Source organism: Symphalangus syndactylus, chromosome 8 (genome assembly GCF_028878055.3).
Source record: "Symphalangus syndactylus isolate Jambi chromosome 8, NHGRI_mSymSyn1-v2.1_pri, whole genome shotgun sequence".
NCBI lineage: Eukaryota > Metazoa > Chordata > Mammalia > Primates > Hylobatidae > Symphalangus > Symphalangus syndactylus.
This window is the reverse complement of record NC_072430.2, coordinates 137,559,158-137,584,002: the sequence shown is the minus strand read 5'-3', so window position 1 is coordinate 137,584,002 and position 24,845 is coordinate 137,559,158. Positions and strand designations below refer to the sequence as shown.

The window sequence follows — 24,845 nt, the reverse complement described above, 5'->3', positions numbered from 1 at the left end:
CTAACTTTGGGAGAAACTTAGTTTATAGTTTATAGCTTAAACAAAGATGGTAACAGCCCTTTCCCAAAGCAGACCTCCTTCTTGCCTGGGGACTAGACTGCCTTTGTAGCACTAACATTAGCCACAGATTAGAAATTATGGTTCAGGAGTCGTGCAGCTGGAGGCTACAAGATTCTGACCCTCCCTAAACTGCTCCTAAGATTAGTGCTTGAGATATTTTGCAGACCCTGCACTTGATGGATCAGCTGGCACCACCCAGATCAATAAACTGGCTCATCTGATCTTGTGGCCCCCACCCAGGAAATGACTGAGCACAAAAAGACAGCTCCGACTTCCTATGATTTCATCTCCGACCAATCAGCACTCCTGGCTCATTGGCTTTCCCCGACTCACCAAATTATCCTTAAAAACTCTGCTCCCTGAATGCTCCAGGAGACTGATTTGAGGAGGAATAAAACTCTGGTCTCCCTCACAGCCAGCCCAGCTCTGCGTGAATTACTCTTTCTCTATTGCAATTCCCCTGTCTTGATGAATCGTCTCCGTCTAGGCAGCCAGCAAGGTGAACCCCTCGGGCAGTTAGGAAAGGAGGAAAATTCCCTTAGAATCCAACCAACCAGCAACAAGTACTACGAAATATTTTTGGTGATCAATCTTCTAGTCCTTTAAAAAGTATATATGCATGCTTAAAATTCCACATATAAAAGTCTATTTATAAACAAAGTAAGAGCATACTACCATCCAGTTTTGCAATCTGCTTTTTTATTTAAAATACTATGGATGTCTTTCCAGATTATTAAATGTTCTTCTAAAATAATGTTTAATGCTGTAGTCTTCCATTTGAGAAATATGTGATCATTTAAATAGTCAATCTATTATTGGACATTAAATATTTCCCTGTTATAAATAACACTAAAAAAATCCTCACTGCTTATTTTTTTGCACAGACTCTCAATAGTTCACTAGGAAATATTCCTAGAAGTAGAATCTCTTTGCCAAAGAGTGTGGAGCATTTGCAGATTTATGATATGTGTTGTCAGACTGCCCTCTGAAAGGTTGTATCCATTCACACTCCCACCCCCAGAGGCAAATGACAGCTTCCACCCCCTGGTGACTTCCACGCCTTGGCGACCACTGGCTGTCCATTTTCAAAACTCTTTGATTGCTGTGTTTCTGATATGCTTTTGAAATACAGCGTTTTTCTTTATGGTGATATTCATTTATTGTGTGCTAATTTGTACGGTGCTATCACCAGTTTCCTTATGAGACACTCTATATTAATCATAGTGAAAAACGATGAATTCTTGGGAAGAAAGGAATTCTGTCAACATTACAAAGTCAAGGACCCAGAAACAAGGATTTTAGTGGCACATCACACCTGTGTCTCAAACATCTCTCCTAGACGGACCCATCCCTACCCAAAACACTGGTCTTCTCATGAGACCTCAAATTTTTTTTTTTTTTTAAGATGGAGTCTCACTCTGTCGCTCAGGCTGGAGTGCAGTGACATGATCTCGGCTCACTGCAACCTCCGCCTCCCAGGTTCAAGCGATTCTCCTGCCTCAGCCTCCCGAGTAACTGGGAGTAGAGGCGTGCACCACCACGCCCAGCTAATTTTGTATTTTTAATAGAAACGGGGTTTCACCATGTTGCTCAGGCTGGTCTTGAACTCCTGACCTCAGGTGATCCACCTGCCTCGTTCTCCCAAAGTGCTGGGATTACAGGCATGAGCCACCGTGCCCAGCTGAGACACCAAATTCTTGAACAATTAGTCCTGGTAACTCAACAAAGAACATTCTACAGGATGTTAAGGGTGAAGTAGTTGTTTCTGTTTCAATAGGAAATGTAAAGTTTTCATATTACATACGAGCTTTTCATTATGGAAGATACTTTTCTAACATCCAGTTATTTGTAATTTTCAAGGAAAATTTTCTAATTATTAAATACATGCTACTTCTTCAAGTCTACTTTGTCTAGTCTACTAAATTTTCAAGTGAATATTTTTCTTTCTTGTTTCATAAAGTTTCGCTCCATTTGGTTAATGGTTAAGGCAATGCATTCTCTGTTACCACAGTGAATGCATTTTAGCACTAAATGTAGACTACTTAAATAATAATAATATCACTTTCTATTTGTTTCATTTATTATAGCTTACAAATTGGTCTCACTAATATGGAACTACATCAGATTTAACTATGTAGTTTATGAGGTGATTTAAGATGAATAATTCTGAGTGCAAGGAAATGGGACTGTTCATTCCTTTACAGGTTGAGTCCTTTTTTTTTTTTTTTTTTTGAGACTAAGTTTTGCTGTCACCCAGGCGGGAGTCCAGTGGCGCAATCTCGGCTCACTGCAACCTCTTCCTCCCAGTTTCAAGGGATTCTCCTGCCTCAGCCTCCCGAGCAGCTGGGATTACAGGTGCCCACCACCACACCCAGCTAATTTTTGTATTTTTAGTAGAGATGGAGTTTCACCATGTTGGCCACGCTGGTCTCGAACTCCTGAACTCTGATCCACCTGCTCAGCTTCCCAAAGTGCTGGGATTACAGGCGTGAGCCACCACACCCGGCCTAGTTTGAGTTCTAATTAAGAATATAAGAACCCTGTGGCCATAACCTGACATCTAAATTATGTGTACCTAGGCAACTCCTGATCTCATTCACTTCAAATTTCACCCTCAGCATATCCGGGAAATTACCATATTTATTTCCTTTTTTTATTTTTTAAGACAGGGTCTCACTATGTTGCCCAGGTTGGTCTTGAACTCCTGGACTCAAGGATAGTTCCAAGTGATCCTACATCTTGGCCTCCCAAGGTGCTGGGATTACAGGCGTGAGTCACCACACCAGGCCTATAGTATTTACCCCTTAGGTGCCCCTTGCTTCAGGATGCTTCTATTGGTCAAAAGCCCAGGCTCCTCTTGGTCAAAATCCCACAGCCAAACCCCCAGACCCTATGTATCCCAGGATCCTTGGTTAGGAATAGTCCAGAGAAACCCATATCTCAGGATGTCCCTTGTTTTCCACAGTTTCAGATAAACACACAAGAATCCCCACATCTTATCCACAAGTTATCTGGGGCAGCCTGTTTTAGGCAATTCGTTTCCATGAAGGCTATGCAATAGACTGCATCTCATAATTGGCGATATGGCTGCAATTTGTCGAAGTCTTTTAAGGACATATGAACCATCAAAATGCTTAGGAAATTCCAGTGTTTCACTAGCCAAGCAACATCCTCCAGGCTGCCTCTTATGCCCGGAAAAAAGAGCAAAATTCTTGGCCTTCTATTTTTGATTCAGAAAATGAATTCAGCATAGCAATCTCCATTCTTCAGCAATTAAGCCCTGAGATGATGGATCTGCTTCCCATGACCATTGAAACTCATCCAGTGCTACCATCTCTCCTTAAAGCAGACAAGGGTTTGTAGGTGTCTCCTGATCCCTCTGGCCTTTTCCCTAGTTAGCCAAAAGCATGACCGTCCACCAGAGCAACACATCCCCAAAGAACAAAAACAAAACACTCTTCACTTCACCAAAACACTGAATCCAGTTTTGATGGTTTTTTGGACTCACAAAGAGAGATCATAACTAGCTACCTCCCCCAGGCTTTAGGCACCAATCTCAGAAGCCATTACCTGCTAGTTCCCAAAGAGATCGGTTGAAGACACATCATTGACCCAAGACACACAAGATGGGATACCAAGTAAAAGCTGATGATCCACTCAATAACTGCAGGAGAAGAAAGACTCACGCCAAGGGCATGGCACCACAGAACCCACTGGCTTCCCTATATTAACTCATGAGCCCGCCCCTTCCCAATGCCTCCTAGAAGTGCTGGTGCTGAGGATGCAGAGATCAATGGCCTCTTCATAGTTGCCCCCAAAAAGCTCAGGTTCACTGGGAGGAGAAACCGTGCAGGCAGTGCTAACAGAAGACAGGGCAGGGCCTGGGAGCTGTCAGGAGTGACTCGGCTTTCATCTGGGCGGCCCCAGCCTGGATTGTCCATTAACTCCATTGAGCAATGAATTACCCACAAGGTATTGAAGAGTCACTGAAGATAACAGATGTGTGGGGTCAGACATGTGTGAGGAAAATTAACAGAGCAGCTGCATTTAGGACAGATGGAGGGAGGGACAAAGAGACCAGAGGAAAAGAAGGCTGTTAGAGGAGAGTGGTCACTGTGTTCTAAATCAGATTACAGGCTGGGTGCAGTGGCTCACACCTGTAATCCCAGCACTTTGAGAGACCGAGGCAGGTGGATCACTTGAGGTCAGGAGTTCAAGACCAGCCTGGCCAACATGGTGAAACCCCGTCTCTACTAAAAATACAAAAGGTAGCCAGGAATGGTGGTGCGCACCTGTAATCCCAGCTACTCTGGAGGCTGAGGTAGGAGAATCACTTGAACCTGGGATGCAGAGGTTGCAGTGAGCTGAGATTGCACCATTGCACTCCAGCCTGGGCTATGAGAGTGAAACTCCATCTCAAAAATAAATAAATAAATAAAATAAATCAGATTAGAGACCTGCAAAGTTACAGGACAGTCTACAAGACCACTCTCACTTTTGACATGAACGGCAGAGTTTGGGGGTGCCCAAATTCACCCTCAGTTTCAATAAATTGCTAGAAGAACTCACAGAACTTACTGAAAGCTGTCATACTCACCATTATAGTTTATTACGGTGAAAGGATACAGAGTTAAATCAGCCAAGGGAAGAGATGCATGGGGAGAGTCCAGAAAAGTTCTACTCACGAAGCTTCCAGTGGTCTTCTCCCTTGGGAGTCACAGACAGCGCTAACCTTCCCCTTGGTAATGTGTGACAACATGCACGGCGCACCATCAACCAGAGATGCCCACCTGCGCCTCGGCATCCAGAGTTCCCGTTAAGCCTTGGTCACAAAGATGTGGCTGGCTGCCCCGGTGGCTGACCTCAGTCTCCAGCCCTTCTGGAGGCAAAACTGATACGACATGACCCAGAGACCCCACCCTATCCAGAGTGGCCCAAGGCTCCTGGGTAAGGAAAGAGCCTCTTTTCAGACAGCACATTCCAACAGCTCAGAGAGCACCTCCCAAGATCCTAGGGCAAAAGCCACACTTCTCTTTGGGCCAAGTTAATTCTTTACCACACAGGGATAGACTGATTTTGTTTTTAACTTATTTCCATAACATGATACAACCCCACATTTACAAATTATCTTCTTGATGAAAAGTAAGGAAAAATCTCCACCTCCACCTCACCGGTAAAATACTTCCAGCCACACAACAAAACAATTTATTTTTGGAAAGTCTCCCTGTGGCAAAATCTTTTCATCCACAGAGTATGGGTTTCTTGGTATCTCACTGCTGCAGCGACAGAGGCGGTCCCTTCCTGAGCATTTATCCTACCCTTTTCCTCACTTTCCCCCTAGATTTGGGGGTCCATTTAACTCTTGAGGCTGTAGCCTTCTGTGGATCGAATGCTGGTTCTGCCTCTGTGAATTAAATTTGTTGATTTTCAAAGCAAGTAGAAAATGTGTTCTGAGAGTGACAAAAATAACCTACTGTGTTTATGGATTTAAAAGATACAGTTAATTAAAAGCTATCACATTTCCTATATATATTTGAGAAATGTCTTCTCACTACCAAAAAGAAAAAAAGAAAATTCAATGCATTTTCCTACTAAATATAACAATACAAATGTTTTTAAACATTTGATAGTCTGGTGACATGCCATGTGACCCTGAAAATAGAATAAGTGAATAGCAATGTGCAGTTCCTTATTTTATACAATATAGTGTTGAATCACTATCGTATATTTCCAGAGTTGCCATTAGCCAGCTATGTGGTCTTCAGTTTCTTTTTTTTTTTTGAAATGGAGTCTCACTCTGTCAACCAGGCTGGAGTGTAGTGGTGCAATCTCGGCTCACTGTAACCTCCACCTCCCGGGCTCGAGCAATTCTGCCTCAGCCTCCCAAGTAGCTGGAATTACAGGCATGTGCCACCACACTCGGCTAATTTTTGTATTTTTAGTAGAGACAGGGTTTCACCATGTTGGCCAGGCTGATCTTGAACTCCTAACCTCAAGTGACCTGCCCACCTCAGCCTTCCAAAATGCTGGGATTGCATGCGTGAGGCACCAAGCCTGGCAGGTCTTGAGTTTCTAATTTAACCCTTTGGTCTGTTCCTTTGGTAAAATAAAAGTATTGAATCAGATAATCTCAGCTTCCATCCACTTCCTTCCAATTCCAGAGATTCTCCCTCAGGATCAAGAAAAATTTTATAAACATAAACAAGAACTCCTGAAGGCTGAAGTTACTACGTAAATAAGAATGCACTTTGCTTCCAATATTTAACTTTTATAACCCAAAGGAAAAAATAATCTTTAGATAAAACACCTAAAATAACTAAATACTTATTTTAAAAAATATAACATTAATTCATTCACCAATTATTATTATTATTTTTTTTGAGACAATGTCTCACTCTGTTGCCCAGGCTGGAGTGCAGTAGTGCAATCTTGGCGTACTTCAACCTTCACCTCCTGGGCTCAAGTGATCCTCTCTCCTTAGCCTCCTGAGTAGCTGGAACTACAGGCGCACGCTACCATGCCTGGCTAATTTTGTCGTTTTTTCTTTTTTAGAGACGAGGTTTCACCATGTTGCCCAGGCTAGTCTTGAACTCCTGGGCTCAATCGACCCACCCACCTTGGCCTCCCCAGGTGCTGGGATTACAGGCGTGAGCCACTGCACTCGGCCCATTCTCAGATATTTATAGAGCACCTACTATGTGCCAGTCAGGTATAAATATTTGAAATATTTATCAATACTTTTTTTTGTGAATGATTTAGAACAAAATGTCAGTTAAAAGGAGATTTTAATAGCAGCCTGCCTAACAAGCACTAAACGCAATGGAAAATGGAACATGTAGAATTTAGCTGAAGGTTACATGCCTTAGAACTCAGTGACTTTCTAAACTGATTTTATAATTACAAAGATATTTTTAGCTTATTTTTTACTGGAAGACTTTATGCTCATCTTAATATATGTAATTTCACTTTAATATTTTCTTTAAAAAAAAAAAAGAATCTTCCTCTTTGGTGCAGCAGAGCATAAAAGGAATAGCTTCCATTTAGTGTTACATCAAATTCAGGGACGGTGAAGCCACGCAAACCAGGCGGTCTTATGTTTGCCCATAGAGTGTTTTTCTTTTTCTTTCTTTTTTTTTGAGATGGAGTCTCGCTCTGTCATCCAAGCTGGAGTGCAGTGGCGCAATCTCGGCTCACTGCAACCTCTGCTTCCTGGGTTCAAGCGATTCTCCTGCCTCAGCCCCCCAAGTAGCTGTGACTACGGTGCGTGCTACCACGCCCAGCTAATTTTTGTATTTTTACTAGAGACGGGGTTTCACCATATTGGCCAGGATGGTCTCAATCTCCTGACCTTGTGATCCGCCTGCCTCGGCCTCCCAAAGTGCTGGGATTACAGGCTTGAGCCACGGTGCCCCGCCTCATAAAGTGTTTTTCTCTGGCTCCTGATGAAAGATGAGTGAGGCAGCAGGGTGCCCATCCTGAGGAGCCCATGGCTTCCTGGAAGGATGCCCTCATGATAGAACATCACAGTGCCAGGCAGCAACTGCAGGCTGGACAGCAGAAGGGGCCTGGTGGGGACACCCAATGTGCCTAGACCTGGAAGGGCAAGGGCATCACTAGGAGAGCACAGTCCTATGGGAGGGAACAGCACTCGAAGAAGCCCAGAACCTGGAAAAGTGTGGAGAGGCCAAAGCCTCAGAGAGCTGGGGAGGCCAGTGCCCACCACCAAGCTCACAAATGCATGGGACAGCTGGTGAGGGACCTGTCACAGCACAAGGGGCTGGGCTTCACCCTTAGAGGGATGGGATTCCAACCGAGATGTTTGAGCAAGGGGTTGGGGACAAAATCAGACCCTTATTGTCAGAGAGGGGCAGAGAGAAGGATGGCCTGGGGAGAGGAGGGACTTGCAATAGTCCAGTTACCAGGGAAGGGGACCGCTTGTGGGATCCAGGGAGCTTGGTGAGCCATTGGCACACTGGGTGACAAGAAGTACAGAAGCGGAGGCCAGCGCCCAAGTTCTACTTGGCTCCTGGTTTGCCGCTGGGGAGGGGAGCTGGGGGAGAGAGTGGGTGTACTGTCAGTTTTGCTGAATTTTTGTTGTTTAGGGGCTGTTGTGGACTGAATGTTTAATCTCTCCCACAAAATTCCATCACAAGGTGATGACATTGGAAGGTAGGGCCTTTGAGAAGTTGGGTCTAGAGGGCAGAGTCCCCATGAATGGGTTTAGTGCCATTTATTTATTTATTTATTTATTTTTGAGATGGAGTTTCACTCTTATTCCCCAGGCTGGAGTGCAATGGCATGACCTCAGCTTACTGCAACCTCCGCCTCCTGGGTTCAAGCGATTCTCCTGCCTCAGCCTCCCAAGTAGCTGGGATTACAGGCACCTGCCACCATGCTTAGCTAATTTTTTTTTGTATTTTTAGTAGAGACAGGGTTTCACCATGTTGGCCAGGCTGGTCTCAAACTCCTGACCTCAGGTGATCCACCCACCTCAGCCTCCCAAAGTGCTGGGATTAAAGATGTGAGCCACCTCACTCAGCCCTTAGTGTCCTTTAAAAGAGACCTCAGAGAGCTCCCAAGCCCTCTTTTGAACACATGAGGATACAAGAAATCAGCTGTCCGCAGCCAGGAAGCGAGCCCTTCACAGAACCCGCCCAGGCTGGCACCATGGTCTCAGACTTCCAGCCTCCAGACTGGGAGAAATAAATTTCTGTTGTTTATAGGCCCCTAGACTACAGCACTTTGCCTGAACTCAGACAGAAATTGATACTAAGAAGTGAAGGTGCTGCTAAAAAGGTGGTAGTGGCTTTGGTAATGGGTAGAGGCTAGAAGAGTTTTGAGGCACATGCTAGAAAAAAAGCCTAGATTGCCATGGATGGAATTTGAAAGGGGACTCTGGGCCAGGCCTGGTGACTCACGCCTGTAATCCCAGCACTTTGAGAGGCCAAGGAGGGTGGATCACGAGGTCAGGAGTTCGAGACCAGCCCAGCCAACATGGTGAAACCCCGTCTCTACTAAAAATACATAAAGTTTAGCCAGGCATAATGGTGCGCACCTTTAATCTCAGCTACTTGGGAGGCTGAGGCAGGAGAATCACTTGAACCCAGGAGGTGGAGGTTGCAGTGAACCAAGATCATGCCACTGCACTCCAGCCTGGGCAATAGAGCGAGACTCTGTCTCAAAAAAAAAAAAAAGAAAGGTGATTCTGGAGAGAACTCATAAAGAATAGAGGGGAGCTGTAGAGAACACTTGTATCTTTGTAGCCAATACTAAGTCATCATGAACAGAATGTTGGTAGAAGTATGGATTTTACCATACCAGTTACCATTCTAATGGGGCCTTGGAAAGCAATAACGAGCACGTCATTGGACACTGGAAGAAAGGGCCGTCCTTGGCATAAAGTGGCAAAGAACTGGGCTGAACTGTGCTTTGTGGAAGGTAGAAATTGGATATTTAGCTGAGTGGATTTCTGGGCAAAGTGTTGAAGGAGTGGCAGCCAGATGATTTCTGAATAGTCTCTTGAGTCATTCTCCCCTTGCCTGGAAGAATCACATGTGTTTTCAGCCAAATGGTTCTATGTCCAGCCCTGTAGGGTCTAAGAAGTCCAACAATCTTCCTTCCTTCATTTTGTCCCACTTTCTCAGTTTCCTCAGGCCCAGCTGGCACTGTTTCTGCTGTTAGAATCTCACCTCTATTCTTGGCTTTTGTTGGGACGGTTAAGTCTGTGTTTCACACCCACACTCATCTCCTTATCAAATGGTCTGTCCATCACAGCCTTGGTGTTCTCTTCTGAATGTTTTCTCATAGCTTGTAATATGGAAAGCCTGAGGATTCTTTCAAATCTTTGAGTTCTGCTTACTTTTTGCTTAACAGCTCCATCTTCGAATTACTCTTCTCTTCTCAAATTTTACTATGTTCGTCAGGAAGAACCAAGCAACTCCTTAGACACTTTGCCCAGAAATCCACTCAACTAAATATCCAATTTCTACCTTCCACAAAACACAATAGCTTCACACCTCTGACAGAGAAGCGTGGTATGAGCCACCAAATAATGGAGAGGCACAGAGTAGACAGTGCCCCACCCAGCTGTGGGGGTGACAGTGCCACACCAGTGGGCACTGCAGGCAGAGCATCAAGACAGAGAGCATTATTCTCCAGCTTTGGAGAATCTTCCTCATGGAATTTGCCTTGCTAGGCTTTAAACTTATTTGGGACCTGTCATCTCTTTCTTGTTCTCTTCCTTCCTTTCTCTCTCTCTTTTTCTATTTCTCCCTTTTGGAATGGGATTTTTTATCCTCTGCCTGTCTCACCATTGTATTTTGGAAACATAGAATTTTTCTAGTTTCACACGTTCACAGCTGGAAAGGAATTTTTGCCTCCGGATAAATCACACCTTGGGTGTCACCCACATCTGATTGAGATGATATTTAGATGAGACTTTGGACTTCAGACTTTAGAGTTGATGCTGGAACAAGTTAAAACTTTTGGGTTGTTAAGATGGAATGATTGTATTTTACAAGCAAGAAGCACATGACTTTTGGGGGACCAGGGGTGGAATATTATGGACTGAATGTCTGTGTCTCCCCCTCCCCCAACATTCACATGTTGAAATCCTAACTCCCAGGGTAATGGGTATTAGGTGGTGGGGCCTTTGAGAGGTGACCAGGCCATGAGGGTGGATCCCTCATGAATGGGATTAGTACCCTATAAAAGAGACCCCAGAGAGGCCAGGCGTGGTGGCTCACACCTGTAATCTCAGCACTTTGGGAGACCGAGGCAGCTGGATCACAAGGTCTGGAGATTAAGACCAGCCTGGCCGATATGGTGAAACCCTGTCTCTATGATATGGTGAAACCCCGTCTCTACTGAAAATACAAAGGTTAGCCAGGCCTGGTGGTGGGCGCCTGTAGTCCCAGCTGCTCGGGAGCCTGAGGCAGGAGAATGGCTTGAACCCAGGAGGCAGAAGTTGCAGTGAGCTGAGATCGTGCCATTGCACTCCAGCCTGGGCAACAGAGCGAGACTCCATTTCAAAAAAAAAAGAGAGAGAGAGAGAGCCCAGAGTACTCTCTCCCTCTCTTTGCATCATATGGGGCTACCATGAGAAGTCAGCAGTTGGTGACACAGAGGAGGGCCTTACCAGCAACAACCATGGTGTCACTCTGAGCTCAGCCTTCAAGCCTCTGGAACTATGAGAAATGTGTCTGTTGTTTACACCGGGTTCTGTTGACACCCTGTATTACTCCGCTCTCACGCGGCTCATAAAGACATACCTGAGACTGGGTAATTTATAAAGAAAAAGAGATTGAATGGACTCACAATTCCACATGGCCTCACAATCATGGCAGAAGGCAAAAGGCACGTCTTACATGGCAGCAGGCAAGAGAGAGAATAAGAACCAAGCAAAAGGGGTTTCCCCTTTATAAAACCGTCGGATCTTGTGAGACTTATTCACTACTAGGAGAACAGTATGGGGGAAACCACCCCCATGATTCAATTACCTCCCACCGCGTCCCTCCCACAACACGTGGGAGTTATAGGAGCTACAATTCAAGATGAGATTTAGGTGGGGACACAGCCGAACCACATCACACCCAGTCTATAGTATTTTGTTATAGCAGCCAGGACAGCCTAAGATGTGGGATGGCCACATGGAGATGGCCAGTGAGCAGAGGAACACACCAAGGGCAGGAGGTGGCTGCCTGGAGATACCTGGGTCCATGGGAGTGAGTCAAGGAAGGGCAGTGCTTGGCTTGGGAAAAGACCAGATGGTTGTCTTGAATATTCTCAGGCCGTAAGGGCATGAAGAGATCAGACCTGCCCGTTCTGGCCCCAAAGGGGGAACCAGGGCTAAGTGGCAGCTTTAGGGACTGGCTTTGAGTCTACCTGAACACCCTTTTCTAGAGTCAAAGCTGGGGAAGTCAGACCATGTGGGAAGGAGAGCTCCCTTCCAGGCAAAAAGCTTAATGCTTCTCAGCTTCCTCCCTAACCCTCCCTTGATCACACCTGCCTTATTCAAGACTGGTTAAGGATCCATTAAAGCCAAACAATTAACGAGTAACTGCACCGCTGCCACCAGGAATGTTTGCATCCCCCCGAAGGAAGAATTTGCTAATTTAAACAAATGCCGGGTGGGTGGAGCGTGCGGGGGACTATGCCCCGCACTCCACCCCTGCCCCTGGGGTATCCTCAGGGCCGCAAAAAGGACAGGCCCGGCTGCAGGCGCAGGCCACGGTCACCCAAGGGCCCACCCAGGTGAGTCGGCTGGCCTCCGGAAAAGGACACCGGGCAGCGTGCCAGGGGCCTTCGCGAGGGTGGGGCGGTGGGGCATCCTCGCCACACCTGAGCAGACAGCATGATCCCTGAGCAGAGGGCGGCTTGGCTTGGCCCGCAGGCACCTCCAGGCCTCGCTCTTCCAACTGTCCTTTCTGCTCGTTCTCATCCGCGAGCGGATTGACCCAGCTAAGGCGAAGGCGCAGAGTCCAGGAGTCGATGTCACCAGGCAGGGCAACCCGGGAGAGGTTTCGGGCACTTGGTTTCTCCTCTCGTGCCCCCAAACCCATCCCGGACCCGCCAGGGTCGTGCGTAGCTGAGCGTGGCTCTTCCTGCGACCAGACTCGCCCGGGAAAGACCTCCGCGCTGGCCCCCTCCCCACCGCGAGGCTCAGGAGTGTGCTTACAAGCAGCCCCTGAGACTCCAGTCTCCGCCTGGAGCAGAGACAAGACGGAGACCCCCTCCAGCGGGGACACATTCCCCAAGGCCGGGCTCGGAGCTTCAGAGCAGGTCGCCGAGCTGCGACCCTGCAGGAGACCGCAGGGGGTGCCCGGCGTGGGCAAGGCGGAGGTCTGCGGGCACTGGGGGGCCGAGGGTGGCCTCGCCCGCTCCTTCCAGGCTTCCGCCGCCGTGAGGAGTGGGCGGGCAGGCAAAGGCGCAGCTCTTGGGCCCCCGCAGCTCTGCCCCTCTCCGGGTCGGGGCACGGCGGCGCGGGGGAGGAAGGCGCGAGCCCGCGGCAGGCCCCAGCCCGCAGTCGGCGCTCGCGGGGCCCGGGTCGCGCCCAGCCCGGGCGCCCCCGCCCCGCCGCCGCCCGGCCTCGCCCCCGCCGCGCGCGCCCCTCCCGCCTCCCCCGTTGCCGTGGCAACCCCGGGAGCCTCCAGGCGCGCGCCCGCCCGCGGGAGTGCTCGGCAGCGGTGGCGGCGGCGGCGGCGGCGGCAGCTCCGGTCGAGCCGCGCGCGCTGCGACCCCGCTCCGCAGCCCGCTAGTCGCCCCCGACCCAGTCCCGGGCACCGGCCTGGCCCCCAACCCGGCCCCCGCACCCGCCCCGCCGCCGACCCCATGGAGCTGCTGGCCGCTGCCTTCAGCGCCGCCTGCGCCGTGGACCACGACAGTTCCACCTCGGAAAGCGACGCGCGCGACTCGGCGGCGGGACACCTGCCCGGCAGGTGAGGACGGTCGCCCGTCCCGGCCCCGGCGCGCCGCCCCCGCGTGCCTCTTTCCCAGCTTGCTCCCGGGGCCCCGGGCACCCTCTGCGCGGCCTATCCCCACTCCTCCGCCGCGGACCCCCGCCGCCCCCACTCCCACCCCCGGGCCCCGTCGGGCCCGCACCCCATCGGGTGGGTGGTGAGCCCCGGCCCGGGCCCCTGGGACCCCGGTCCCTGCCCGGAGTCTCCTCCAGCGCCCTCGTCCCGGGCGCCCTGGTCGTGCGCGTTCCGCTCGGCATCCCCTTTCCGCGCCGCGTGGCCTGGGGACGGGAGGATCGGAGTCCGAAAGGGGCCGGGGGCCGAGTGACGGCGAGGGGCGCCGAGTGGCTTCCTGGCCGCGGGACCCGTCGGGCTGTCGGAGCGGCGCCGGAGAGTGGGCACAGTGCGCCAAGTTTCCACCGCCTGCCCGGGAGCTCCAAAACCATGGAGGTTTGGGCGGGCTGGTGTGGAAATGAATCACTCGGTCGCGCCCTGGTGCGGTGACAAAAAGGGCCTTTGGGGCCCGCCCGGCCGGGAGGGGCGCGGCGGTAGCTGCGGCCGCTGCCCCTGGACGGTCCCGGGTAAGGTCCAGCTGGCCAGCAGCCGCCTGTGCGCACGCCCGTCGCGAGCCAGCCGAGGTGAATCCTTGCTTAAAAATAACCAGCCCCTGTCCTCCTCCCTCTCTGGCAGTGAGTCGTCCTCCACCCCGGGAAATGGGGCCACGCCCGAGGAGTGGCCGGCCCTGGCCGACAGCCCCACCACGCTCACCGAGGCCCTGCGGATGATCCACCCCATTCCCGCCGACTCCTGGAGAAACCTCATTGAACAAATAGGTGGGTGTCTCTGCGGTAACCGGATTTTATTTGGGAAACGCGGGTCCCTGGAGGACTCTGGGGGTCCTCCTGCTCATGGGATGCCGTTGTGTTTCATACGAAGGAATGCGTCTGACATGGGTAAGGAAAGCTTTTGACATGTTTGGCTCTAAATGGTTCCGCAGGCAAAACTGCTGCATTTTAATAGCGCTGCACAAGTGGGCTTTAGCAAACATTTTTGTTCTGCTCTCTGCGGAGAGGTCTATTTGCCCATCTCTTGTCTGGTGGGAGGGCTCTCTGACCCCTTATCACTTCTGCCAGAAAGAAGGGGTGAAGCAGCGCTGCTGAGCTGTGCAGCGGGGAGGACTCCACTATCCCCCATCAGGGAAGACCTGGAAGCCAAACCGGCTGCTGGGAGCAGAGTTGGGCTAGAGGGGGAGGTGGGTAAGGGGGATTCTGGGAAAAGCCTGGTGCGATTCAAGAAGAGGAGGCGGTGGCCAACTTTGCACAGGGAAAGGAAAGGCGAAGTAGGGAGGAAGCAAGAGCCCCAGATGCCCTTGGCTTAGGAAGGGAAGCCTCTCCAGGAATATGGCCTGGAAGGGAAGCTGAGGCTCAGCCTGTGTGGTCCAACTGCTACACAGCTGCACCTGAAGTGCTGTGAATAGGGAAAATGGATTCAAATAGTGACCCAAGAACTTCAGTACTTGCATTAAAAAAAAAATCGCTAGTGACATCAAGCTAGTTCTCATGTCGTCATGAGAGGCACCCGTGAATGAATAATATAAGTTCCCTTACTCTGAAAATGGTTCCAGCTGCTTAGAAAGTCTTTTCGTTCTTCACTGTTGTCAGAGCAGTCGACAGTCTATCTGTTAAATAAAAATTCTAGGTTTGGAAAATTTCTTCCCTAAATATTCCCTAAATATTTCTTCCCTAATTATTGTCCTCCAGTCCCAAATGCTTGGACAGACACGACGTGTCTCCAGTGGGGAAGTGGAGCTTCCATCGCCACCGGAGGCCCCGTGCTTGGGAGACCTTTCCCGGGCAGCCCACTCTTCCCTGGCAGGGATCTTTCTAAACTGAGCCCGGAGAGGAGCTGAGCCCTTGCGAAGCTGAGGGGGTGGAGCGCACACTGCATGCTATTAAGCTGCGCTGACTCCAGGAATTTTGTTCCCAGTGGGCCCCCTCCACGTGTGGTGGAGGCTGGGTGGTGGTGGTGGTGGTGGCTGTTCCCTTTGTTTGCTGGGGGAATGGAGAGGGGCTGATCTGAAACTGATGCCAATTAGAAAATCCTTATCTTAAAACAAAGGCCCCTGACAACCCCTTTCTCCCAGCTCTGCCACGCTGCTGCATCTGACTTAGCATAGCTGGAGACTTTGACCTCCACCCTCTTGAAAGGGCTCCTCTTTGGCTAAGATCAGTGTCATGACCAGGAAGGACATCCAGGTTGGGGAGGAGATCGTGCCTCCCTTCTGCACTGTGGGTGTGTGGAGCTGTCTTTCTTGGAGACGGCTGAACCTGCTGGGCCGGTGGCAGAAGTCCGAAGCTGGCTGGCAGGGTCCCAAGCTCTAGTGCCTGGTCGCTTGGGGCGTCACTGTGCTCATCTGGGAAGCAGCAGGGCCTCTGTTGTTCTGAGTCTCTCCTCCTGCTACCCCCTGCAGGTGTCTGCTGGTGTCTTGGTGAATGTCTGTTCCTGGCTCCTGGGCCTGACCCATAGTAGCTCAACAGTGTTGATTGACAGCCCAGGGCTGTCCCCACCCTCTTCTCACCTCTGTCATAGACTTGAGGTCTGTGCTAAGCAGATCCCTGCAACAGCCTAGCTGCCTTCAGCTCTGTGAGTTCAGCAATTCTTTGCCAAGTGTTAGGAAAGGATGGCAGCTTCCTAAAGATGATTAAGGGGGAAGGAAAGGAGGATGAAGGCTCCAAGTGGAGCCTTCCAGTTCCACTTGGAGGTAATTCCAAGTGCAAGCCTTTACAGGTAAAGTTTATTTCCATTTAAAGTTGTGCCGACTAAATGTACAATGTATAAAATAGGAAAGCATGATCTATTGACAGTACATTGACTACAGAAATTTAATATGTTAATATAGTTCCTCAGGTAAAGAAAACTTACTCATTTTGTAATCTGAATTTAAGGCAAATAAAAATGAAAGGTTATGAGAAATGGTTACACACTGTATCAGGTAACTGTGTAACACAGTAACTCCAGAAACATTGGTGTCTAAATTTGTATTCTAAATACCCCAGAAAAAAGTATGAAGTCTTTTTTTTTTTTTTTTTTTGAGACGGAGTCTCACTGTGTCGTCCAGGCTGGAGTGCAGTGGCACGATCTCGGCTCACTGCAAGCTCCGCCTCCCGGGTTCATGCCATTCTCCTGCCTCAGCCTCTCCGAGTAGCTGGGACTACAGGCGCCCGCCACCACGCCCGGCTAATTTTTTTTGTATTTTTAATAGAGACGGGGTTTCACCATGGTCTCAATCTCCTGACCTTGTGATCCGCCCGCCTCGGCCTCCCAATGTGCTGGGATTGCAAGCACGAGCCACCGCGCCCAGCCGAAGTTTTAAGAAGACTCTAAGGTTACTTGTATTGACAGTCTTTGGCTGCAGGTAACAGAATATCTAACAAAAAGTGATCTTAAGCAACAAAAGTGTCCCATCTCAGTTAATGAGTCCAAAGGTAGGAAGTTCCAGAGTTGGGTCATTCAGCCAAACAGTCACCTGGCTGCTTTGCCTCCTCCAGGTGGGCCTTGTGTTACAAGATGGCTGCCATAGCTCCAGCCATCACATCCTCAGGGAGCCATGTGTGAAACAGGAAGGGCAGTTTGTCTTCAAGTATCTGCTGGGGAGGGACAGCTTTTTGACAAGCCTTTAGAAGATGTGCCCTTACTCTCCTTGGCCAGCATCTTAATCTGTTCCAGTTGCTGTAACAAGATACCGTATACTGGATGGCTTATAAACAACAGAAGTTTATTTCTCACAGTTCTGGAGGCTGGGAAGTCCAAGATCACGGTGCCAACAGATTCAGCGTCTGCTGAGGGCTGGCTCCCTCTGCCTCAAAGATGGTGCCTTCTTTGATGCATCTTCACAGGACGGAAGGGGCCAGGCAGCTCCCTTCCATGGCTTTTTAAAAAATTTATTTATTTATTTATTTATTTAGGGGGACGGAGCCTCACTCAGTCACCCAGACTGGAGTGCAGTGGCGCAATCTCGGCTCACTGCAGCCTCCCCTTCCCGGGTTCAAGCGATTCTCCTACCTCAGCTTCCTGAGTAGCTGGGATTACAGGCACCTGCCAACACACCCAGCTAATTTTTGTATTTTTAGTAGAGATGGGTTTCACCATGTTGGCCAGGCTGGTCTCAAACTCCTGACCTCAGGTGATCCACCCACCTTAGCCTCCCGAAGTGCTGGGATTACAGGCATGAGCCACTGTGCCCGGCCCTTTCCACCTCTTTTATAAGGGAAGGCATGAATCCCTCTCACAGAGGCAGTGCCCTCATGTCTTAGTCACTTTCCAAAGGCTCCACCTCTTAAAACTCTCACATTGGGTATTAGGTTCCAACGAATGAATCTAGGGGGACACCAGCACTCACACCACTGCAGCCAGACTATGCCTCATGCCTGTGTCTAACCCACTACTAACAAGGGGCAAGGAACTATTGTGGTAGGTTTTTGCTTTTTCGCCCAAGCTGGTGTGAAGTGGCACAATCTTGGCTCATTGCAACCTCCGCCCCCTAGGTTCAAGTGATTCTCCTGCCTCATACTCCCGAGTAGCTGGGATTACAGGCGCCTGCTATCACGCCTGGCTAATTTTGTATTTTTAGTAGAGACAGGATTTCCCCATGTTGCCCAGGCTGGTCTCGAACTCCTGACCTCAAGTGATCTGCCCGCCTTGGCCTCCCATAGTGCTGGGATTACAGGCGTGAGCCACTGCACCGGGCCTTATGGTAGGTTTTGATCAGTCAACCTTCACTCACTTCTCTGAGCATAGAATGGGTCAGCACTCAAACAGAAGCCCTCCCCTGCCAACCGGGGAGAGGGGCATGAGGGGGTGCAGGAGAGGCAGTCAATAGCGTCTGCCATGGGGTGACTTCAGAACTATTATTTTCAACCCAGCTACCCACAATGCTGATATTTTTGTCTCTTTTCAGCATATGTATCACAGTGAGATGTTCAAGATAGTATTCACCCATGATTTGCCGACTATAGCACACATAAGACATATTTTTGAGCCTTCAAAAATACACCAAGTGAGACACTTTTGTGAAGCTTGGAAGCCGCTTTTTTTTTTTTTGGTTTTGTTTTGTTTTTTGTTTTTTTTCTGAGATGGAGTTTCACTGTTTCACCCAGGCTAGTGTGAAGTGGCGCAATCTCAGCTCACTGCAACCTTCGCCCCCCGGGTTCAAGCTATTCTCCTGCCTCAGCCTCCCGAATAGCTGGGATTATAGGCGCCTGCCACCACACCCGGCTAATTTTTGTATTTTTAGTAGAGACGGAGTTTTGCCATGTTGGCCAGGCTGGTCTCAAACTCCTCACCTCAAGTGATCCACCCACCTCAGCCTCCCAAAGTGCTAGGATTACAGGTGTGAACCACCACACCCAGCCTTGGAAACTGCATTTTTAAAAGGTGTTCAACAAGTAGTTGAATACCTATTATGTAGGAGACACTGTGCTATGCATTGAAAAGTGAATCCAAGTCAACCCGTGAAACTTGGTTTCTTTAAACCTCTGTAACCGCAGTGCAGTGTCAGAATCATAGGATGGTGACAGCTTGACGTTGCAACAGTCGGCCTACCTTAGGCTCATTATTGAACTGATGTAGGTGGTGACGTCGGACCTGTCTTTATAGATCTTCAGTCAGGGTTGCATTTAGCTTAGAATTGGATTTTCTTTTTTATTCCTTTGTCTAATCAACTCCATGTTGTATCTGGCTGGGTTGCATCATTGGAAAAGCACGGGCTCGTAGCTTTTTGAAGTGGATGCTCTGGTTACCTTGGCAGAAAGGCTTTGTAATTTGGAGTTACAGAGCATGGAAACCAAGTCATTTAATCCATAGGGCGGCCTTATTAGGTTCCTGTTCATGAATATAATTTCTCCAGCCTCATTCAGGATTTTGAAGGTGGTTGTTTTTCTTTTCTTCCTTTTTCTACAGTTAAGATATGTTTAACAATTAGATAAAGAAGGAATAATAGCTAATAGTTGTACTGTGTTGTAAGAGCAAGTGCTTATCAAGTGGTATATTTATCCATATTGCAACTTCCTGGGAATCATCTTTGTCTCATAGTTAGACATATCGAGGGGCCTCGGCCACTGTCCCAAGTGCCAGACCAGGACATCCAGCTGCCCACGAGGCCTCCACCTGGGTGCCTGGGTACATCTCGATCCTCCCCACCCTGACGCCACCCTCACCTGGACCCTCATCTCCTCCAGTGGGGCCTCTGGTCTCTGCTGCCCCACTGGTCACCTGAATGTTATTCATGGCCCAGGGCCTGTCCTCTATCTTGTAACTGTCCCCGAATCAGGCACTTGGCTTCATCCCCTTCCCAGTCCTTCAGTGCAGGCCTCCGTCCTGGCTCTCCCAGGGAGCTGCTGCGCCTGTTTCTCCCAGTCCATGCTTCTAAAATGTAGACAGGACCAGGCACAGGGGTTCACGTCTGTAATCCCAGCACTGTGGGAGGCTGAAGGGAGAGGTATTCAAGACCAGGAATTGAGGCTTGAGGCCAGGAATTCAAGACCAGCCTGGGTAACATAGCAAGTCCTCATCTCTACAAAAAAAAAAAAAGAGGAAAAAACTAGCCAGCCATGGTGACACACACCTTAGTCCTAGCTACTCAGGAGGCCAAGGCAGAAGAATCACTGGAGCCCAGGAGATGGAGGCTGCAGTGAGCTATGATTGCACCACTGCCCTCCAGCCTGGGTGACAAAGTGAGGCCCAATCTCAAAATAAATTTTAAAACAATAAAATGTAGAACAGAGTGTGTTTGCTCTGTCTAGCCCTTGCCCTTGGGCTAGACTTCTGCCTCTGTGGCACCATAGACAAGACCTTGGGGTCTGACCCCTTTCCTCCCAGCCTGCAGCAGGCAGGATTACCCCTCACCGTCCCGCCCAGCCACAGCAACCCCCCAACCCCCACATGGCTGCCTGTGCAGAGAGGAAGTCCCCGTGTCCCAAGGCCAGGACATCGGAAATGGAGTTATCCCTTTGGAGGTGCTACATTTGCGCTGATTCAGCTGTGCCCCCAAATCGCCTAAGAGACTGGAAAGCATTCATTGCAAGTACAGTTGGTCAGTGAAGTCTGCAACTGTGAAAGCAAAAAGGGAATGTTTCCCTTTTTAAATCATAAGATTGATGAAATGCTGATTTTTCCTTCAAAATGAGAATTTACAGCTACTCCCACTGCACAGATGAATATTCCTGAGTTTGAATATTGAAACGTTGAGGGCTATGGAAATTACCCTGCTGGGATAATGAGACACAGTTGGGACATTCCCATCAATTTGGTGGTGGATGCATCAGGTTCTAGGTTCTTGTTTGCCAAGTGTGTGTGGGGAAAGCATATATTGGATTTTGAGTCCATTCAGGCATTTCTTTATGTTTTGGGGAAAAACATAAGCATGCTGCTCTTTCCCAAGAAATGAAGACGATGGCAGTGTATCCTGTGGCCTGGAGCCTGCCGCTGAGACGGGTGCAGGGCTGGCTTGCACTGTATATTCCTGGACACAGCAGCCACCCTTGATAAGAACAAGAAGCCTTGACTTAGGGAATTGGAATGATTGTCATCTGAGATCTTTTCCTTTTCTTTTTTACAACTCTTTGATTTCAGGGCTCCTGTATCAGGAATACCGAGATAAATCGACTCTCCAAGAAATCGAAACCAGGAGGCAACAGGATGCAGAAATACAAGACAATACCAATGGGTCCCCGGCCAGTGAGGACACTCCAGAGGAGGAAGAGGAAGAGGAAGAGGAGGAAGAGGAGCCAGCCAGCCCACCAGAGAGGAAGGCTCTGCCCCAGATCTGCCTGCTCAGTAACCCCCACTCAAGGTTCAACCTCTGGCAGGATCTTCCTGAGATCCGGAGCAGCGGGGTGCTTGAGATCCTACAGCCCGAGGAGATTAAGCTGCAGGAGGTAACAGGCGCCGAGGGGCAGGGGCTCCCCCACAGCACACCGGAGTGGCCCTCACTGCTGGGGGTGAGGCTTCCTCTAGGGAGTGAGGTGCCCTGGCTGGTTCACCAGAGGAATCGCTGCCAGGGTTGTCCATCTAGAACGTGCAGAAAAATAAACAAGGTTTCACAGGCAGCAAGAGACACCCAGCTACCTTCTAGGACAGCTCACCCCCAGCATTGAGCATCTGAAGCATTGCTGTCTGATGAGATAGTAGGATCACAGTTTTTCCACCCTTTGTTATCATCATTGCGTATTTCCATCACGCGTGAATGCCACGGCACTAGGCAATGCTGAGCTCACTGTGACTATGCCATAGCTCCAGTTATCTGTGGTTGACGGAGGTCTGCCATATCTCTTTGCATTCACGATCTTATCCTACCACTTTCTTTTGGGGCTGTCTGAACTTTGGATGAATGGGTTCTCTGAAGGAAGTCCCTCAGCTTGCCCACCTGCTTCTGAAATGCTGCAGAAATCTGGGATTCGTGTCTCTGGCCCCTTCATTTGATGGTTCAGGTGGACTTCAGTGACGGTAAATTAGGCTGAGGCAAAATCCTTGAGTTGCTTGATAGTTTGTTGTTAGCAGGGAGAAATAATCAGTTAAAAACAGTAACAAATGAATGAGAAATTTAAGTATTTTAGTGGAACAAAGATTATTTGAGTATTAAGGGAAAATTTGTGGTATAGAGAAACAAGCGTATGGTCAGGAGTAAACAGGAAGAATGGTGGAGAGAAATTGTGAATATGCAAGTTTGTGCTAATTGTGAAATTTTGGCTGGGCACGGTGGCTCACGCTTGTAATCCCAGCACTTTGGGAGGCCGAGGGGGGCAGATCACGAGATCAGGAGATCGAGACCACGTGGAAACCCCGTCTCTACTAAAAATATAAAAAATTAGCCGGGCGTGGTGGTGGGCGCCTGTAATCCCAGCTATTCGGAGAGGCTGAGGCAGGAGAATGGCGTGAACCCGGGAGGCGGAGCTTGCAGTGAGCTGAGATCGCGCCACTGCACTCCAGCCTGGGTGACAGAGCGAGACTCCGTCTCAAAAAAAAAAAAAAAAGAAATTTAAAAAGTGGGTACAGAAGAGAAAAAAAAAGAAGAGATTTGGTTTTTATAAGCACTTGGTCCACTCAGTTCCATCATTTGTGTCCTCCTCCGCTCCATCTCACCCCCACCGCACTCACCTGCATTCCTCGCGCTGGTCCAAGCCCATCCTTGTACTTGTTTCTTGTGGCAGCTGTGGTTCCACAAGTCCTGCCTTTCCCTATCCCCCATTGCTCCTGTGCTAGATTCTACAGAAACATTTGCTCTTGTTTATTTAAAACATGAAACAGTAGCCTATATACACTATTAATGACCCAAACTGTGAATTGTTCTGGACCAGCATCATATACCTGAGGCTTGGGTTTTACGATGAATGGAGTTGCTACTAGGCAAGGCTTGATAAAAGTGGATTTTTGAAGGGCCACCTAGGCTTCACCTGGGTGTTGTGCCCAGTAGAGTATGGAAAATGTTTAGACTTTGACATCCTTCCTAACTTGTGAGCAGTGATTTATAAATGGCTGCATCGATTTATTTTTTAATAAAACTTTTAATGTAAAACTTAGAAATAAGACCGGGTGCAGTGGCTCACGCCTGTAATCCCAGCACTTTGGGAGGCTGAGGCTGGTGGATCACGAGGTCAGGAGTTTGAGACCAGCCTGGCCAAGATGGTGAAACCCAGTCTCTACTAAAAATACAAAAGTTAGCCGGGCACTGTGGCAGGCGCCTGTAATCCCAGCTACTCGGGAGGCTGAGGTAGGAGAATCGCTTGAACTCGGGAGGTTGCAGTGAGCCAAGAGCGCGCCACTGCACTCTAGCCGGGGTGACAGAGCAAGACTCCGTCTCAAAAAAAAAAAAAAAAAAAAAAAACTTAGAAATAAATCCTAGTAGAACTTAAACACATGTTAGAAACCTTTTACAACATAAGCAAAGTTAAAAGCAGAAAAAGGGCCCTTGTCATAAATGGAGAGCAAACAGTGAAGAAGCATGAAAAACAAACAGCACCAAATTAGTGGCAAATTTAACAGCAAACAAATCAGTTACGATACATGCAAACGGCTTAAACTCCTCCATTAAAAGACAGAAATTCTTCAATTGAGGCTCGGTGTGGTGGCTCACACCTGTAATCCCAGCACTTTGGGAGACCGGGGTGGGCAGATCACCTGAGGTCAGGAGTTCAAGACCACCCTGGCCAACGTGGCAAAACCACATCTCTACAAAAATACAAAAATTAGCCGGGTGAGCCAGGCATGGTGGCTCATGCCTGTAATCTCAGCACTTTCGGAGGCCGAGGTGGGTGGATCACTTAAGGTCAGGAGTTCAAGACCAGCCTGTCGAATGTGGTGAAACCCCGTATTTACTAAAAATTAGCTGGGTGTGGTGGTGCCCGCCTATCATCCTGGCTACTCTACTCAGGAGGCTGAGGCAGGAGAATCCCTCAAACCCGGGAGGCAGAGGTTGCAGTGAGCCAAGATCACGCAGCTGCACCCCAGCCTGGGCCACAGAGTGAGGCTCTGTCTCAAAATAAATATATAAATAAGTAAATAAATAAGTAAAATAATTAATTAACCGGGTGTAGTGTCGGGTGCCTGTAGTCCCAGCTACTCAGGAGGCTGAGGCAGGAGAATCATTTAAACCCAGGAGGTGGAGGTTGCAGTGCACTGAGATGGTGCCACTGCCCTCTGGCCTGGGTGACAGAACAAGACTCTGTCTCAAAAAATAAAAATAAAAACAGAAATTATCCAATTGATTAGAAATCTAAACCCATTATATTATCAGACAGAGTAGAATTCAGGGCACGAAAAATTACCCAAGTGAACAGAGTCATCTTGTTTTGTCATCTTATTCATCTACTAAAAATACAAAAAATTAGCCAGGCGTGGTGGCGGGTCCCTGTAATCCCAGCTACTTGGGAGGCTGAGATAGGAGAATCGCTTGAACCCAGGAGGCAGAGGTTGCAGTGAGCCAAGATTGCACCATTGCACTCCAGCCCGGGCGACAGTGCAAGACTCCATCTCAGAAAAAAAATAAAAAGTTTTACAATTAAATACGTAACTCCTCTATGCACTTTCATTGTTTAAAAAAATATAAACAATGCAAATGTGTCCAGCCCATTTCTTGGATCGTAGGTTTTCACTGGAGGACCAGCTTTATTACTTTCTCTCTCCTGATTAGACACAGCCATAATATATCATCTAATTTTGGAGTTTAGACACCTATGCGGACTAAGGGCAAAATCCTTATAGATTTTTACAGTGTTTTCCAGCACATTCAGTAGCAGCGTGGTTTTGGTGATGGTTTTTAGCAACTTGCCTTCCCTG

At 48.9% G+C, this 24,845-nt stretch overlaps 1 protein-coding gene across 2 annotated transcripts in view; it reads left to right on the top strand.

The window, feature by feature from the left end:
• Positions 1 to 24,845, top strand: part of NGEF (neuronal guanine nucleotide exchange factor) — a 94,280-nt gene that overhangs the window by 33,421 nt on the left and 36,014 nt on the right. Inside the window, exons 1-3 of one of the 2 annotated variants that reach the window (XM_055290991.2) lie at positions 13,227 to 13,496; positions 14,205 to 14,347; positions 21,144 to 21,448. In XM_055290991.2, coding sequence (XP_055146966.1) covers positions 13,390 to 13,496; positions 14,205 to 14,347; positions 21,144 to 21,448 — 555 coding nt within the window. In that variant the 5' untranslated portion in view covers positions 13,227 to 13,389. Of the gene's footprint in view, positions 1 to 13,226; positions 13,497 to 14,204; positions 14,348 to 21,143; positions 21,449 to 24,845 lie in introns of those variants that run through there. The other variant, XM_055290990.1, reaches the window with a different exon arrangement.